Below are 17,059 nucleotides of genomic sequence, written 5' to 3'. Positions count from 1 at the left end.
CTTCTCAGGAAAAGCACATATCTAATTGTTAGAGGGCGGCCCATCCCAGGGTGTGCCACTTTTCTTCTCTGAGAGGTGAGGGGTATCCACACCCTGCTTTGCTTTGCAGTCTTTGCTAAGATGTCTTTGCTTGTGCTTTGTTTTTGAATTTGTCCTGAAATTCATTTTAAGAACCTCCCTGGGCTGAGTTGAGGTCCCACTGCCCCTAGGAGGGACCTTCATAAAACCCTGTCTGGTGACATAAGAAATAGAATTGCTAGGCTGTATAGTAATTCTGTTTAATTTTTTTGAGGAAACACCAAAATAGGAATTTTTTAAGACTCCAGAAAATGGTTTTTTTTCTCTTCTATGTGTTCTTCAATTACTGTATGGCCCATATATGTAGACATTCTAAATATACACATGTTCTTTACTCTGTCCTCCTCTGCTGTTGGAGTTGTTTAGTCTGTCTCCCCAAGGAGAGCAGACATGTCCTCTCAATTATTCCTGTACTCCTTGTTTTTAGCACAGTAAGTATCAAACAGTAGGAGCCAAATAGGTATTTGATTTAATGAAAGCATGTGTGGGTCATTTTTAGGAATAATTGAGATTTATGAAATTTTAGAAAATCTTAGAACACGAAAGCTTTAGGATAATAATATATTTGTCTTTTCTATCCCTGTTTACTAGGAATTTGATAAGTATTTACAACATCATGACTTATTAAATACGAGAAGAAAAGAGATGTTATATAAAAGATGGGTTGACCATGTGGCAGATCCTCTCCAGAAGAAAATTATAGACAAAGTTTGTTCACATAAGAAGATTAAAAAAAGGAGACAAGAGGAATTAGATAGTTTTCTGAACTATGTAAATAAAAAGGTACTAAGAGATCATTTAATGCTTTTTTCATTGAGTTTAAACATTATGATTGTCTTTGTTTGCTTACTATCTAGTCATGCAGTCTGCTCCCTCTCCTCTTATGTATGTGCAACACATACCTGTGACAGCAGAAAACATTCCTACCTCCAGGACATGGGAAAGAATGGAGGAGGAGGTTGAGGCCCGGATTCAACTGTGTACACGGGAACCATTTTGAAATTGTTTATTTTATTTGCCAATTTAAAAAATTTGGACTCTAGGTTTAGGATATATTTTTCATTTGCTCTGAAACTTGATTAGTTGAAAAGTTATTAAATATTTCTGTTCTTTTTGCGTTTTTAAAAGATTGCAGATGTTTGTTATAAACAAATTTCCAAATCTTTTGGTGTTCCAACAGTCTTCATTAAAATCTTACAAATTTTAACTAGATTCCTTTCATCACTATTATACATATTTATTACTGGAATAAATTAAATTTAATTTCCAATTTAGTCTTCTCTTTCTTATTGCATTTGTCATTGATGATGCCACTTTGAAGCACAAGAATGAAACTGTGTTTGACTCTAGTCCTGCCATGCTCAAAACTAATTGTGTACCTTTTATTCTTACATGTGGTTTTATTTCCAACTTATAGGGAAATGCATTTATACAACATTATGATCCAAAAGAATATGATCCTTTTTGTGTGAGCAAAGAAGACCCCAATTTCATGAAAGTAGGTAAATTTCTCATTTTAGTGTTGATGGTATGTGTCTGGTTATCTTGAGTGGCCCTACTATATAACTTGTCCTTTAATGATTCCTTAAAAATGCAGTAAGAGTTTAAGAATAGTTTTTCATCTCTGTATCTTAAGAAAAATCCCAAAGGCCAAAGTAAATTAAAACTTTGTAAAATTTGAAAATATTGTATAATAATTGGGTAATAGAAAATGCTTAAAAATTTCATAGACTTTTAAATTTGATACACAAGTTATCCATTTTCACGGTAGATCAATGAGAATATTGATTTTTCAAATGCAGAAAATAAAAAACAGTCATAATTCCATTACCCAGAGTTAATTCATGAACATTTTTCTGTATATCCTTCTAGACTTTCTATATTTATGTGCATATATATATATATATATATATACATACACACACATATGTATAAAATACAAAAATACTCTAAATAAAATACAAAATACTGTCTCCAAATAAAATACAAAAAAGGGGGCTGGGGATATGGCTCAGTGATTAAGTGCCCTTATATTCAATTCCCAATATTAAAAAAAAAAAAAAAACTTTTTAAAGTAAATAAGTAAAGAATGGGACTATGTCATACATTTGATCTTATAATATGCTGTCACTTACAGCAACAATTTATGGATTGCTTTTCTGTCAATAAATACAAACCCATAACTTTAATCACTGCACAATATTCTATTATTAATAGCAGCTAACTTACACTGAAGCCTTAACCAAGCCTTAGAACTTTTTTTCCCAATATCTCCCACTGTATAAGGTAATTCACACATGACAAAAGCAAAGCACAGATAGGTTATGTGTGAAAGTCACTCCACAGCAAACAGAAGAGTATAAATGTGTTTCTAATCATGTACTTACTTACCATACAGCCTCCTTTTAGCAGATTCCCCATTTGAATATGTAGATTGTTTTTGAGTATTGCTGTCATAAATGACTTATGATGCACATCTCTGTAGCCTGATATTTCTTGTTGTTTTCCCCACAGCCAAGTTGCTAGAAGTAGAATTGCTGAGTTCAAGGGTGTGCATGATTTTGATTCATACTGCTGGACAGTCCTCCAGATAGGCTGTGTAAACCTACACTCCCAGCAGAGTCCGTTTCTCCACCATCTGGCTAATGGTGGATATTATTAAACAAAATAAAATTTCCCCCAAAACTTCTTTGGGCCATAGACATTTTTAAGCTGCTGACATTTGTTCTGGAATTCTGGATCTTTTTTTAAAAAAATTGTGTGTGTCTGTGCATGCATACCACAGTCCCTATTTTATAGGTAAAAATTAAACTGAAAATTTAAGAGCTAGAGTTTTAGACTCACTTACTAGGAACACAGATATTGAGATTTTAAACTATATCTTTTTCATACTATCTTAGTTTGTTCCTCCTTCTAGCCCAAAATACTTTAGACTGGTTATATTGTTTATTAACAACAAAAACTTAACTGGGATGTGCAAGATCAAGATGCTATCCTTGAACACCTTCTAAAGGGCCCTTCTCACTGGTGAATTTGAACATAGGGATTTGGAAGGGACACAAACATTCAGACTATAGCAAATAACTAGAATCCCATTGTTCTGTTATCTTACCATGTGCCAAGTCCTATGCAGAATGTTGTTTCTCTCTTTAAAGTTTAAAAATTGATTTGTTATTCATATATCACTAGGTGATATAAAAATACTTTAAAATGATAGTACTGCTCTTGTCTCTTTTTATAGCAAGTTGATGTCTTCTCTTTATAAGTAGCACTCTTCATAACTTCTGTAAAAGCACCATTCTAAAGGGCAGTCTGAGCGCTGTGTATTTTAACTCTAAAGTCATGTTGTGCATTCTATTTATCCCAGGATTATTACTAGAAAGATACATAGGTGACCCGGTATAATTTCAGACTAAGCTCTAAGCCATGAATGTGATAGTTGCTGAATTCTGTTTTTTATATAAAACTGTCACGTGATAACATTGGCCATTAAAATAGATCTAGGGCTTTACTATTGTAAAGTAAAATGATTTACATTTTTTTAGTATTTATTTTTTAGTTGTAGTTGGACATGATACCTTTATTTTATTTATTTATTTTTATGTGGTGCTGAAGATTGAACCCAGGGCCTCGCACATGCTAGGCGAGCATTCTACCGCTGGGCCACAACCTCAGCCCAGATGATTTACATTTTGAATAGCATTTTGCTAAAGTTTTGCATAATATTTAATTATGTTGGTAATTATGGATGCTAGGATTAAGACAAATATGTGGATACATTTTTTCCTTTTGTGAACAATAAAGGGATTTTAAAATTTAGGAATATATGCTAATGTAAAAGAAGTTTTGGAGGGGCTGTGGATGTGGCTCAAGCGGTAGCGCGCTCACCTGGCATGCGTGCCACCCGGGTTCGATCCTCAGCACCACATACAAACAAAGATGTTGTGTCCGCCGAAAACTAAAAAATAAATATTAAGAATTCTCTCTCTCTCTCTCTCTCTCTCTCTCTTTTTTTTTTTTTAATTTTAAGTGAAGAATTTTATTTCTTGAGCTTTTTACTTGCCCCGAGGCAATTTAATTTCAGATGCTGACCACGTGGCTGTGTTTTTTAAATGATACAGTTAATTTCGAGGTCGAGAAGGGCAGATATTGTCTTATTCATCTTTGAACTTTCCTCCCCAATCCCCATAGTTACAAAGAATGTTTAATAAACAGTAAGTGCTACAATAATAATAAAAAAAAAGAGTTCCATATGGCAAATAGGTATAATAAAATATTCTTCACCATCATTAAACCATTAGGGAAATGTAAATTAAAATCAAAAAGATATTTCTCTCTCTCTCTCTTTAAAAAAAAAAAAAGAAGTTTTGAAAACAGAACCCACACATTGAAACAAGAGCTAATCTTGCCTTTTTGACTATAGGGCCTTGTTAAGAGAAGTACTACAGTACCCCATCTCTTGTAATGGTTAAATATATAGAGAGGGTCTACATAATAGATATATGTTATAGAGATAGGTAGATGATAGATAGTAAATAGATGATAGATAGATAGATAGATCCTGCTATTAGTGTATAGACACTGTATTCTTGAATCTTCTGGTATAAGAGCCATATGTGGATAACCTACAATAGATGAAAACATTTACTCCTCAGACCTGCAATCCAGTCCTCAAATAAGCGCTTCTCTTGTAGGTTATCATCCCACCGTTTTGTGACCCTCTGAAAAAAGCACAATGTGACAAGGATGATGAAAGAAGAACTCTCCTTCAGTGTGAGACTGGTACTCAGCTTCAAGTTTTTACGTGGTTTCACAGTCCAAGAGCAATGACAGTTGCATTTAAGTGTGCTAATTTGGATTATTCATCTTCCTGCAGGCAAACTATATACAATGAAAGAATTTAAAGAAATTGAGAAGATCCAGTCCAGATTCCCAATAATTTCTAATTCGAGGCACTTTATGACTCCAAATGAGTGGCTGAAACTGCCTACAAGATACATAGAAAGTGAATTTTGTAAAAGGAGCAGGTAATGGCTGATATAATAGAAATTATGAACATTCTAGGCTTTGAAAATTCTTTCTTTCTTTTTTGGTGGTACCAGGGATTGAACCCAAGGGCGCTTTACCACTGAGCACATCCCCAACCATTTTTTTATATTTTATTTAGAGACTGGGTCCCACTAAGTTGCTTAGGTTATCCACATATGGCACTAAATTGCTGAGGCTGGCTCTGAACTCATGATCCTCCTGCCTCAAGTCTCCTGAGCCACTGGGATTATAGGCATGTGCCACCACACTGAGCAAAATTTTTTTCTTGAGACAGTGATAAAATGTTTTCAGTTATTATTGTTTTTTAAATATATTTTTTAGTTGTAGATGGACATAATATCTTTGTTTTTATTTATTTGTTTTTATGTGGTGTTGAGGATTGAACCCAGGGCCTCACACATACAAGGCAAGCACTCTACCACTGAGCTACAACCCTACCCCTCATAGTTATTATTTTTAAAAGTTTTCATTTTCAATGAAAAACCTATAATTCCTTGTTTCTCTGTGATATTTACTTGGGTATGGTCAGGATTTTCTCTTTATCTTTGGTTTTCATTAACTAGATTATAATGTTTTTTAGATTTGTTTATTTCTTTCTGTCTTACCTAAGGGTCTCTGAAATTAGTTTTTATTTTTATTTTTTGGTATTGGGGATTGAATTCATGGCCTCATGCATGCTAGGTAAGCACTCTACCACTGAGCTACACCCCCAGTCCTCTCAGATTCTTGTATCTGTGGTTTTATGTCTATTTTGGGGAGATTCTAGAACATTCTTACCTCAGTTTTTTTTTTTTATGCCCCAGTCTGCTATTTTTTTTTAATACTTTTGATAATCTAATTATGTCTGTTAGACCACTGCTGACAATGTCCACATTACTATAGCTCTTATTTTTTCTCTTTGCATTTATTTAGATGATTTCTACTGACATATCTTTAAGTTCACTGAGACTTTCCCCAGCTGTGTCCCATCTACTGCAGAGCCTATCAAAAGAGCGCTTCATTGCTGATATCATGATCTTTATTTCTAGCATTTTCTAGCACTTTTCCTGAAATTCATCATTGGTTTAATACATGTTGTCTACCTTTTCCACTAGATTTTTTTTTTTTTCCGGTGGACACAACATCTTTATTTTATTTTTATGTGGTGCTGAGGATCGAACCCAGTGCCCCGCGCATGCCAGGTGAGCGCGTTATCGCTTGAGCCACATCCCCAGCCCCTCCACTAGATTTTTTTTTTAACCATACTTATCACAATTATTTTAAATTCCTTGATAGTTCCAAGATTAGGATCACTTATGGATCTGGTTCTATTGATTTTTTTCATCTCTGGACAATGTGTTATTTTATCTTGCTTTTTTTTTTTTTTTTTTTTTTTTTTTTGCATGCCTTATAATTTTTGACTGAATACCAGATATTTGAAGTGGAAGAATAGTATAGACTAATATTTTCCCCTAGAAATCAATGTGCTGCATCTGTCAATCATTGGTGTGTACAATTGGGCTATATAGTCAGAAGTTGATCAGTTTGCGTACAGCTATGGTTATTGTTATTGCTAGTGTACAGGGCCTCAAACGCCTCTAGTGGTAAGTTGCTTTGCCTTGTGCTTGAAGGGGGACTAGTCATTTTAATCATTTTATGCACCTAAACTTGCTTCTTTTGTGTTGTTAATTATAGGAAACATCAGGATTCTGCCTTATCTCTTTTGGTTTTTGCTACAGTGTGTTGAACCCAGAGTCACTTTACCACTGGGCTACATTCCCAGCCCCACTCCCCTTTTAAATATTTTTAGTTGTAGATGGATGCAGTACTTTTATTTAATTTATTTATATGTGGTGCTGAGGATTGAACCCAGTGCCTCACACATGCCAGGCACTACTGAGCTCTACCACTGAGCCACAACCCAGCTCCTCGGCCCTTTTTATTTTCAGGCAAGGACTCACTATGTTGCTTTAGGCCTCTCTAAATTGCTGAGGTGGCCTTGAATTTGTGATCCTTCTGCCTCAGCCTCCCAAGTTTCTAGGATTAACAGGTGTCCTCCACTGGGCCTGGCTTCTTCTTTATCTCTTTTTCTATTCCCTTTAATTAATTCAGCACTGAACCCTGTCATGCCTACTCTTACATCTTCTTCTATCTGCCCCTTCCTTAACAATCCCATACACTAAATCTGTACTCCACTGGCTGATCTGTAATAATAACAACAGCTTCTGTGCAAACGCGCTCTAACTACTGGGCCACACCCCAGCCACTTAAGTTTTGAGTTTTCATCGTGTGTATTAGTTTCCTATGGCTGCCATAATAAAACACCACAAACTAAGTTGCTTAACACGAGAGAAATTTTTCTCTCACAGTTCTGGAGGCTAAAAGTCTAAGATCAAGGTGTTGGCCCGGCCGTGCTCTCTCTGAAGGCTCTGGGGAGGACTCTCCCTTGCTGTTCTCCTAGCTACTCGTGGTTGCTGGCAGTCCTTGGCATTCTTGGCTGGTAGCCTCTCTCTCCAACCCCTGCCTCCTTCATCACCTGATCGTCTCTGAGTCTGTGTCCAGGTTTTCTGCTTTTTATACGGAAACCTGGTATTGGGTTAGGACCCACCCTAATCTAGTGTTACTTATTTTAACTTCATTATATCTGCAAAGATCCTATTTCCAAATAACACTACATTCACATATACAAGGGATTAGGAACTGAATGTATCTTTGGAGGGGAACACACTTCAACCCACAACACCACAGTAATTCATTCAGTCAAAGAATTATGCATCCAGTTGTACGAGTTGTACTTGCCTTTAAAGAACCATAATCTAATTCAGAGGACATTTAAGTAGATTATTCTATCATAATGTGGCAAATGCAGTAACACTGACATGCACAGGTTGTTACGGAAGCATAAAGAGAGACACCTCATAGAAACTAGTAGAAAAGAGATAAGAGTGGGATCTTGGATACAAATGGAAAAATAAGGAGAAGAATTAGTTTCTTAAAACTTAAATTGGGCTGGGGATGTGGCTCAAGTGGTAGCGCGCTCGCCTGGCATGCGTGAGGCCTGGGTTCGATCCTCAGCACCAGATACAAACAAAGATGTTGTGTCCGCCAAAAACTGAAAAATAAATAATAAAAATTAAAAAAATATATATATTAAAAAAAGACTTAAATCATTCACTGTTCTATTTCATACTTTTATTAATTTAAATATTATCTCCATTTTGGGTACATCCAAGGCAAAGCGTCCTCTGAGAAGTTAACAGGAATTCTGGGCAAGCTCTGTAGCACACAGTTGTGGGAAGCAGCTACAGTGAGGGAGGAATCCATATGTGCCTCATCTCATTTTATACATTTCTGGGGCCATTTTCCTTATCCTTGAAGTTCAGCCTTAGAATTCAATTTTTCTTTAAAGATAATTGACTGAGTACACAATTTTAGGTTGACATTTATTTCCTCCTAATGCTTTAGCTATATAATTTTTTGATCTCTATTGTTTTTTAATATATATTTATTGTTTAGTTCCAGGTGGACACAATGTCTTTATTTTGTTTTTATGTGGTGCTGACAATCGAACCCAGTGCCTCACGCATGCTAGGTGAGCGCACTACCACTTGAGCCACGTCCCAGCCCTCTATTGTTGTTTTTTAGAGTCTGCTGACATTCTGATTTTTTTTTTTTGTCCTTTCTCTGTGATTGCTTTTAAGAACTTTGCTTTGTCTTTAGCGTTCTGTGTTCTTTCTACAGATGTCTTTGCATGGATTTCTTTTTCTTTAACTGACTGGTACATGTTGTTTTTCCTGGATCTCTGTATTTATGTGTTTTACCAGTTCAGGAACATAGCAACGTAGCAACAATCACGTTAAATATTGCTTTTTTTCCCCCTCATTATTTCCATTTTGGTTCTGGATTCAGAATACTAATATATATGTCTCTCAATATATGCTTTACATTTCCTGTCTCCTAATATATTTTCTATATTCTGTATCACCTTAGGTAATTTCTTTGGATATATTTTCCGGTTTGCTAATTCTTTCTTCATGGTGTTGAATATTAAAATTTTAATTTTTTAAAGTTTCTTCTTTGCCCCTATCATGTTTGTTCATTTCTGACAGGGTCTCACAGCTTTGCTGTCTTGGTGATTGGATCCTTTCTCTCTTTAAACACTTTATGCATTGCCATACCACATCCCTTATCTATGCCATCAAGATGCCCTACACAGGGCAAAAAAAACCTTCCATCAACTCTGAGGGCAAGACTGGAGGAACCTAAGGCACCCGTCTGGCACCTCATAGCAAGGGAGACTGGGAAATGGAAAGCTTGATTCTCTCTGTGGAAAAATATTTTATGTTTATCCTTGTAAATGACACATCTTTACAACTTCTTTTTATATCCAAGTGTAAGCTCCCAGTGGATAGGGAGTGGCTTAAATTTTGCCTGGCTGATTCTTTGTCCTCAGTGAATAGTAGATCAATCCCCATCATGATTTCAGAGACTCTTAATTAATCTTGTCCAGTTTCAAGTAATGGTATTTTTGAGCAGATACCAAGCAGTCAGTGTGTAACAATGATTCTGCATAAATTTAACTTAATATTGTTTTCAAAACATCCTCACACATGTTCTTCTGTTACAGGTTAAAAGTGAAAGTGAATGTTAATGCTAGTAGTCTTGATTTGAAACCCTCAGCAAGAGTGCCTCATCTGACGGAATACCAAGAAGAAAAGTCAGTCACTTACAAGTAAGCCTGCTATTGCTTGGCTTTGCTCTCCTTCCATTTAAATGCTTGCCTGTGCTGTCACCCTGCCATCTTTTCAATTGCTGGCGTCTGTGCCAAGGCCTCACCAGGCTCTCGTGCCACCTGACATCAGGCACTTCCCACTATGGTGTCTGGGTGAGGTGACAACTTTCCTCTGGCTTAAGGAATAAATAACATAAATAACAAGTATAGAAATGGGGGAAATGCTTGAACTCTTGTACCTCTTGTTAAAGGTTAGGAGATTTTTAGTTAAATTGAAACGGTATAAATGGGGTTTGGGATGAGTTTTGGTAGATGGTAACTATTACAGTATTGTATCCAGACTGAAAAGATGTCATAAGCAGAGAAGCGGTGCCTACAACCGCATGAAACATGGATCCTCTTAGTTATCCTCTTAGTTAACTAGTTATGCAATTAAAAGTAAAGAGATTTCTGTATGTAATTACATAACTTGTAGTAATCTGATTGACAGATTGCTGGAGGAAATGTAAAAAAGTATAGCAACTCTGGAAAGCAGTTTGGTAGTTTCTCAAAATGCTAAACACTAGATTACCATATGACATAGCAATTCAACAAATAGCTTTCTCCTTAGGAGAAATAAAAACTTATGTCCATATAAAGGTCAGGATGTGAGCATTCATAGCAGCATTGTTCACAATATCAAAAATAAAATAATGGAAACAACTCAAATGTTCAACTGATGAATGGATGAACAAGGAGTAGCCATATGATGGAATATAATTCAGCAATAAAAAGGAAAGAAGTACTGATACAACAACATTAGACTCGGCAAAGGAAGCCAATCACAAGTGATTGTTTTCATATGAAATGCCTACAAAAGGCAAATCTATGGAGGTAGAAGGTGCATAGTGGTTGCCAGTGGCGGGGAATGGAAGTCGCTGTGGATAGGCATGAGGTTTTGGGCCAATGGAAATGTTCTAAAATTAGATCATGGTCATGACTGCACAGCTCTGTGAATATACTGAAAACCATTGACTTTACACTTAAAAATGGGTGGCTTTTATGGTATGTAAATTGTACCTCAGCAAAGCTGTAAAAAAACAAAGTGGAAGAAAAATGAGCTTACATTTCATTGTGCAGGAGGTTGGCCTACAGGTCCCTGTTCCAAAAAGTGCCAGAGTAAGCAGCCATGGTTTCCCTTCCTTTTCCTGAATAGGTTTGGAACTTAGTTTGTAAATGCCAGGCGGCTGCAGCTGGGGGCATTTAGGGCAGCTGGCTTGGTGCCAGCAGGGCTACTTGCCCTGCTCTCTCAGTGGTTCTGCGGAGGCTGAGGAGGCAAAAGCACTGGAGTCCAGAGTTCAGGACCAGCCTGAGCAATGCAGCTGCTCAGGAAAAAATAAATAAATTGTCTCGGGAAAAAATAAATTAAAAGAAAAAATAGAAATGGATGATGTCAGAGATGGAGTTAACTGGTGTGCACTTCTCAGAGTCCCTGAGGTGACGCAGCTTTGTTCCTTATTCAGCGCTGGATAAAGGAAGTACTGGAACTAAGCCCTATTTGCTCAGTGGTTGAAGGCCTTAAAAGATAGAATGATTCAGAATCACTTGTGTATGTCAGAGTCCAAAGGAATAAGTCTCTCTCTCTGTACCCTGACTGCTGCAGTCTCAAACAGAATAACATGTCTGGATAAGATTTTAAGGATAATAAATATCTTCATCCTAAATTCTCTCAATTGGAAAAAAAAAAAAAGAGAGAGAGAGATTTTGTTTTCAAATACCTCTTGTAGCAGAGTGTGACCCAGATCAGAAGGGGAATATCACCTTGTTGGGGAACCTGGAAGTTCGTATTGAGGCTCGAGTGTAAAATTCCATCTGTAAAAGGAGGGAGACTGGAGTCTTCCGTGGATGAAGGAAGTGTTCCAGTGAGGGCCACCGGTGGAGAGGCAGGCTTGTCTGTGGCAGAGTTAGATCACCCCAGACTGGAGAGTTGCACCTGGGGCTCATTCACTCCCAGGGACCCAGGCTCAGCTGATTAAGCAAAGAGACTTAAGATGCAAATAATACTAGGGTAAGGTAATTCCATTTATTTGGGTTTCTTTTTCATAAAATCATGTAAATTCATATAGAACCCATCAATTTCTTTTTTTTAAAATTTTTTTTAGAGAGAGAGAGAGAGAGAATTTTTAATATTTATTTTTTAGTTTTTGGAGGACACAACATCTTTGTATGTGGTGCTGAGGATCGAACCTGGGCCGCACCGAGGCGAGCGCGCTACGGCTTGACCCACATCCCCAGCCCTCAATTTCAATCGTAAATAAAAATGTTAAGTGCTACAATTAAGTTGAGAGTTAAGAGAATCCCTTCCTTCCCGGTTCCTCCCTACAGAAACAAAGGGCCATCCTTTCCGGAAAAAGAACCTCTCTGTTATCAGGAGGGAAAGAACCCAAGTACTACAGAGGCCAACTCCGAAGAACATTTTTCTTCCTTAAATGTCAACCAGGAGGCAGAAAAGGATGAAGACCAGGATGGGCGAGAGCCAGGGCAGCACACGGGGCAGCCATTGCAGGCACCACAGTCTGAGCAGCCGGGAACTGCGCGGTGTGGCGGGCTTCCAACAGGAGAGGAGGCAGGGGACCACCTGCTCTAGTGGGGGGGTGGGACAGGAGAAACTGAGAGGCGGTGTCCTGTATTCAGAAGGAACAGAGAGCTGTCGGCTGCATCCCTGCAACTTGGCAGAGCTGCACATGGAGGTGCAGTCTGCTGGGGGGCCTGTGCTGTGCGGGGTTTCCCTGGCTCCCTCTCCTGAGGTCCCACCTGTCTATTTTCCTACCAGTTCTCTACTATTTGCCACTTAAACCCAAGCCAGGCCAAAGTTTTGTTCCCTTAATTCAATCAAGACAGAAAATTTTCCAAAGGACCAACACTAAATTAAAGTAGTAAAATTTAAAAGCAAAAGCCCCCAAATGTAAACTGTATAGAAAATATAGGTGTCCATAGAGTTCAGAGCTCTCCTAAGAGAGCCACAGTGAAATGTGCCGGACCTTGCCCAGACTGCTTCCAGGACTGGGCGGAGCTCTTCCTCAGTTCTCTCCACCAGTTGTCCCAACTTTCTGGAGACAGCCTCTTTTTGGAGTGGCTTTAGAGAGGTCAAAATGCTTACTCCTCCTCCTCCTCCTCCTCCTCCCTTCCTAGTTAGAATTCATCAGTGAGCACGAAGCTCAGAGGAGGTCAAGGTGCGACTTCCTTTGGTTGCCCTTAATCATTTATCTGACACCAGCCGGTATGTGCCATGCTGCCCAAGTTCAGCCCATCAAGATCAAATTTGTGAACCTGAGGTGTACTGATGGCCCCCGAGATCAGCCCCCTGGGTCTGTCTTCAAAAAGGTTGGTGGTGACATTGCCAAGCTAGCTGGTGACTCAAAGGCCTGGGAATCACAGTGAAACTGATTGTAAAGACAGGCCCAGATCAAGGCTGTACCCTCTGTCTCTACCCTGATCATCAAAGCCCTCAAGGAACCTTTGAGAGACGGAAAGAAACGAAAAAACATTAAACACAGTGGTAATATCAATTGGGATGACATTATCAAACTTGCCCAACAGATGTGGCTCTGCCTTTAGCTAGAAAACTTTCTGGAATTCTTCAAGAGATCATGGGGGCTGGCCAGACTGTAGGCTGCAATGTTGATGGCCGCCACCCTGAGGATATCATAGATGACGTCAATAGCTAGTTAAGAGGTACGAAAGACAATATTTCAACAAAGGATCGCCTGTGGAAGAAAAAAGAAAGATGGAGAAACGTGAAGAGCCTGTGTCTCACGTGGCGATCTGTCCGTCTGACTTCTTTCCTGTCTCTCCATTTCCCTACTCCCTAATGGATTTTTTTACTCATGAAAATTTATTAAAATTTCATTTTGTGTCTTAATTCCTTTTACTACCACTTTCAGTACCCTCCCCAGTGTTTGTTTGCTTCCTCAAAATTTTAACATGCACCTAGACCTGCTCTGAGCCAGGCAGCATTGGAGGGGCTGGGGACTTAACGAGGCACAAAGCAGAAAAGCTCTCATCAGTGGCACTTGCATTTTGATGGGGAGACAGACCATAACCAAAAGTCCACCTGTATCATCCTGCAAGTTAGTAATAAGGACAGGGGTGTGGGGTGGGGATGGGCCAGGAGGGGAGTCAGGGAAGGTTCTCTGAAGAGACGTGCGCAGCAGCAGCCTGAGGAAGTGAGCCAGACACATGGATTGGCACAGGAGACTGCCCAAGATGGGACTGCAGTTGGCATGTTCAGGAAACAGCCAGGGCCAGCGAGGCTGCGACACAGTGAGTGTGGAGGGAAAGGCAGGGGACAGGCCGGGGGAGGCAGGTGCCCAGCTGTACGAGGGTCACAGGCCACGACAGGGAGCTGGAATACAAGACAAAGTGGGATGGGAAGCCTCTCCAAGGAGAAATATGATCTCAACAACCTTTTCAGCGAAAGAATTAAGGCTGCTGTACACCCTATCATAGGAGCAGGAGAGCAGCTAGGAGCCGGGACTAGGCAGAGGAGCATGGTGGCCGGAGCTCGGGGCGGTCGTGGGGAGCGGGAGGTGAACAAGCTGGCAGAGCTCCTTCCTGTTGCCATGGTGAGTTGGGGGGAAGCAAGAGTCAAAGACAGCCCTCCCCTAGCTTTCTGTCCTGAGGGGCCTGGTGGCCTGTGGGCCTATTCACTGAAGAGAGAAGTGTGAGCAGAGCAGTCCTGTGTGGGGCTCAGTTCGGGTACCTGGCCTCCAGTGCAACATAGAAGGAGGCTTTGCCAGGTATACTTACAAAGCCACTCAGGTTTTCCTTCACCAGTCACCTAAGCATGTTCTGTTTGGGGTAGTTTCCTCCTGTCCTGGGCTTTTTCAGAAGGTAAAGTCTTCTGGCTACAAAGTCTCCCTTAGGTAGTTAAGATGGCCTCTCTGGTCTAATGGCAATAATGCTGATCTTCATTTCTCTCCGTTCTCTCCCTGGCCTGGGCTGCTGAGGCTGGCAGTACAGGACAGGAGAGTGGGGTAGACATCTCCTCTCTTTCCCATCCTCCTCTTTCTTTCTTTCTTTTTTTTTTTTTTTTTAAAGAGTGAGTGAGTGAGAGAGAGAGGGAGAGAGAGAGAGAATTTTTAATATTTATTTTTTAGTTATCGGCGGACACAACATCTTTGTATGTGGTGCTGAGGATCGAACCCGGGCCGCACGCATGCTAGGCGAGCGCGCTACCGCTTGAGCCACATCCCCAGCCCTCCTCTTTATTTCTTATCTCTGCATCATGCCACTGTGATTCTAGTCTCTTCAGAGTCCTAGTGGGAGGAAGAAAGAGGTAGTGGGGCAGGAAGTCTCTTATCCCTAAAGTTTTTTGTTTGTTTTGTTTTGGTATCAGAGATTGAACCCAGGGTCGCTTAACCACTGAGTCACATCCCCAGCCCTTTTAAAAAATATTTTATTTAGAGACAGGATATCGCTAAGATGCTTAGGGTCCCGATAGGTTGATCAGGCTGACTTTGAACTTGTGATCCTCCTCCCTCAGCCTCCCAAGTTGCTGGGATTACAGGCTTGTGCCACCTCACCCAGTTCCTCTTACCTCTAATGTTATGATACCTAGTTTAGTCTAAAGCATCCTCTAGGACACTTTCAAGTGATCTTCAGAGAAAACTCCTATTGCTGGAGATTTCTCATCTGAGGGTTTCTTTTCCAGCTGGTTGCTTATGACTCTACCCCTCAGCCTCTGATGGAAGTCCCACTACTCCTTCTGCAGAGATTTGCTCCTTCAGGCAGGATCCAAGCCAACACAACCTGGGTCCATTTACTTAGGTGGGCTCATCACTGATCTACTGTAAACATGTGTCCCAACACCTGATGTGTTGTCAGGAGTGCTCGCAAAACACCAACGACTCTTTGCAAAAAAAAAATATAAAAATAAAAAAAAAAAACAACACTCCTCTTCAGTTTAAATTCTTGACCTCTTTTTAAAAATATATATATTTTTAGTTATAGTTGGACACAATACCTTTATTTCACTTATTTATTTTTATGTGGTGCTGAGGATCGAACCCAGGACCTCGTGTGTGCGAGGCAAGTTCTCTACCACTTTAAATATGTATATATATATATATAATATGTATATATATATATAATATGTATATATATAATATATATATAATATGTATATTATATATTATATATATATAATATATATATAATATGTATATTATATATATTATATATATATATATAATATATATATATATTAGTTGTTGATGGACCTTTATTTTACTTATTCATATGTGTTGCTGAGAATCGAATCCAGTGCCTCACAAATGCCAGGCAATGCTCTACCACTGAACTACAGTGCCAGCCTCTGACCTTTGAATACCCCTCATGTGGATGAGTAGTTAAACACTACACCAGTTTCACCTCTACTTTGCAATTCTGAAGAGTGGTCTCCACACCTCTCTTTAGAACATAGCATCTATTGCCTAAGAGACTCAGAGACTAGAATCAGGTGCGCGTCCATCCGTACCTGTGATCTGCCCATTCCACATCCCCCGGGGCCACGCAGTGGGCAGCAGCATGCACAGGCTGGAGCTGGGAGAACAGCCTTGGGTGGAGATGAGACTTTGAGCCATCTTCACAGAGATGCTATTTGATTAGGAGATCACATGGCAGTGAGTGTCAGGAGAAGGATGAGGACTAGTCCCGAGGAACTCCAAGATTTAGAGGCTGGCAGGAGGAGGCAGAGCCAGTGGAAAAAACGTGAAAGGAGCAAGTGGCTGGCCACCAAGGTAGGAAGAAAAGGAAAAGCGTGGTGTCGCAGAGGCCCAGAGAGAGAGGGTGTCAAAAAAGAGGGCACCACCACTATGTCACAATGCCGCCAGGCGGCAAGCAAAATGAGGACTGAGGATTTCCTCTGTATTCAGCAAGACTGAGAAGCAACTGGTGACTTCATCACTGAAGTTACCGCGGAGCCGTGGAGCCATGGAGCCGTTGGAAGGAAAGCTTGATGAGAGGGGATTCAAGAGAGGACGGGGTGAGGGCGGGAAGACAGGATATCAGCAAAACTTTTGTGGAATTTTGCTATCAGGGGAGTGGAGAGATGGGTTGGTGGCTGGAGAGGGTCGGGGACAAGGAAATGTTCTTACCAGATGCCAGATGCCATGACTTGTGCGTCTCCCAGTGGAAATGCACCAGCGGGAGAGCAAATTGATGATGCTGGGGGGGGGGGGC

General features: G+C 39.8%; 1 protein-coding gene across 6 annotated transcripts in view; it reads left to right on the top strand.

Annotated features, from left to right (window-relative positions):
* Positions 1-17,059, top strand: part of Fam228b (family with sequence similarity 228 member B) — a 27,343-nt gene that overhangs the window by 8,376 nt on the left and 1,908 nt on the right. For 4 of the 6 annotated variants that reach the window (XM_015479926.2, XM_015479929.2, XM_015479927.2 and 1 more), the window contains 6 exons: positions 670-861; positions 1,496-1,576; positions 4,773-4,860; positions 4,955-5,105; positions 9,734-9,838; positions 12,203-13,739. In XM_015479926.2, coding sequence (XP_015335412.1) covers positions 670-861; positions 1,496-1,576; positions 4,773-4,860; positions 4,955-5,105; positions 9,734-9,838; positions 12,203-12,464 — 879 coding nt within the window. In that variant the 3' untranslated portion in view covers positions 12,465-13,739. Of the gene's footprint in view, positions 1-669; positions 862-1,495; positions 1,577-4,772; positions 4,861-4,954; positions 5,106-9,733; positions 9,839-12,202; positions 13,740-17,059 lie in introns of those variants that run through there. The other 2 variants (XM_015479928.2, XM_048804749.1) reach the window with 2 other exon arrangements.

This window comes from Marmota marmota, unplaced genomic scaffold (assembly GCF_001458135.2).
Source record: "Marmota marmota marmota unplaced genomic scaffold, marMar, whole genome shotgun sequence".
In the NCBI taxonomy this organism is placed as follows: Eukaryota; Metazoa; Chordata; class Mammalia; order Rodentia; family Sciuridae; genus Marmota; species Marmota marmota.
The sequence above is the reverse complement of the archived record's forward strand: the minus strand, read 5'-3'. Positions and strand labels throughout refer to the sequence as shown.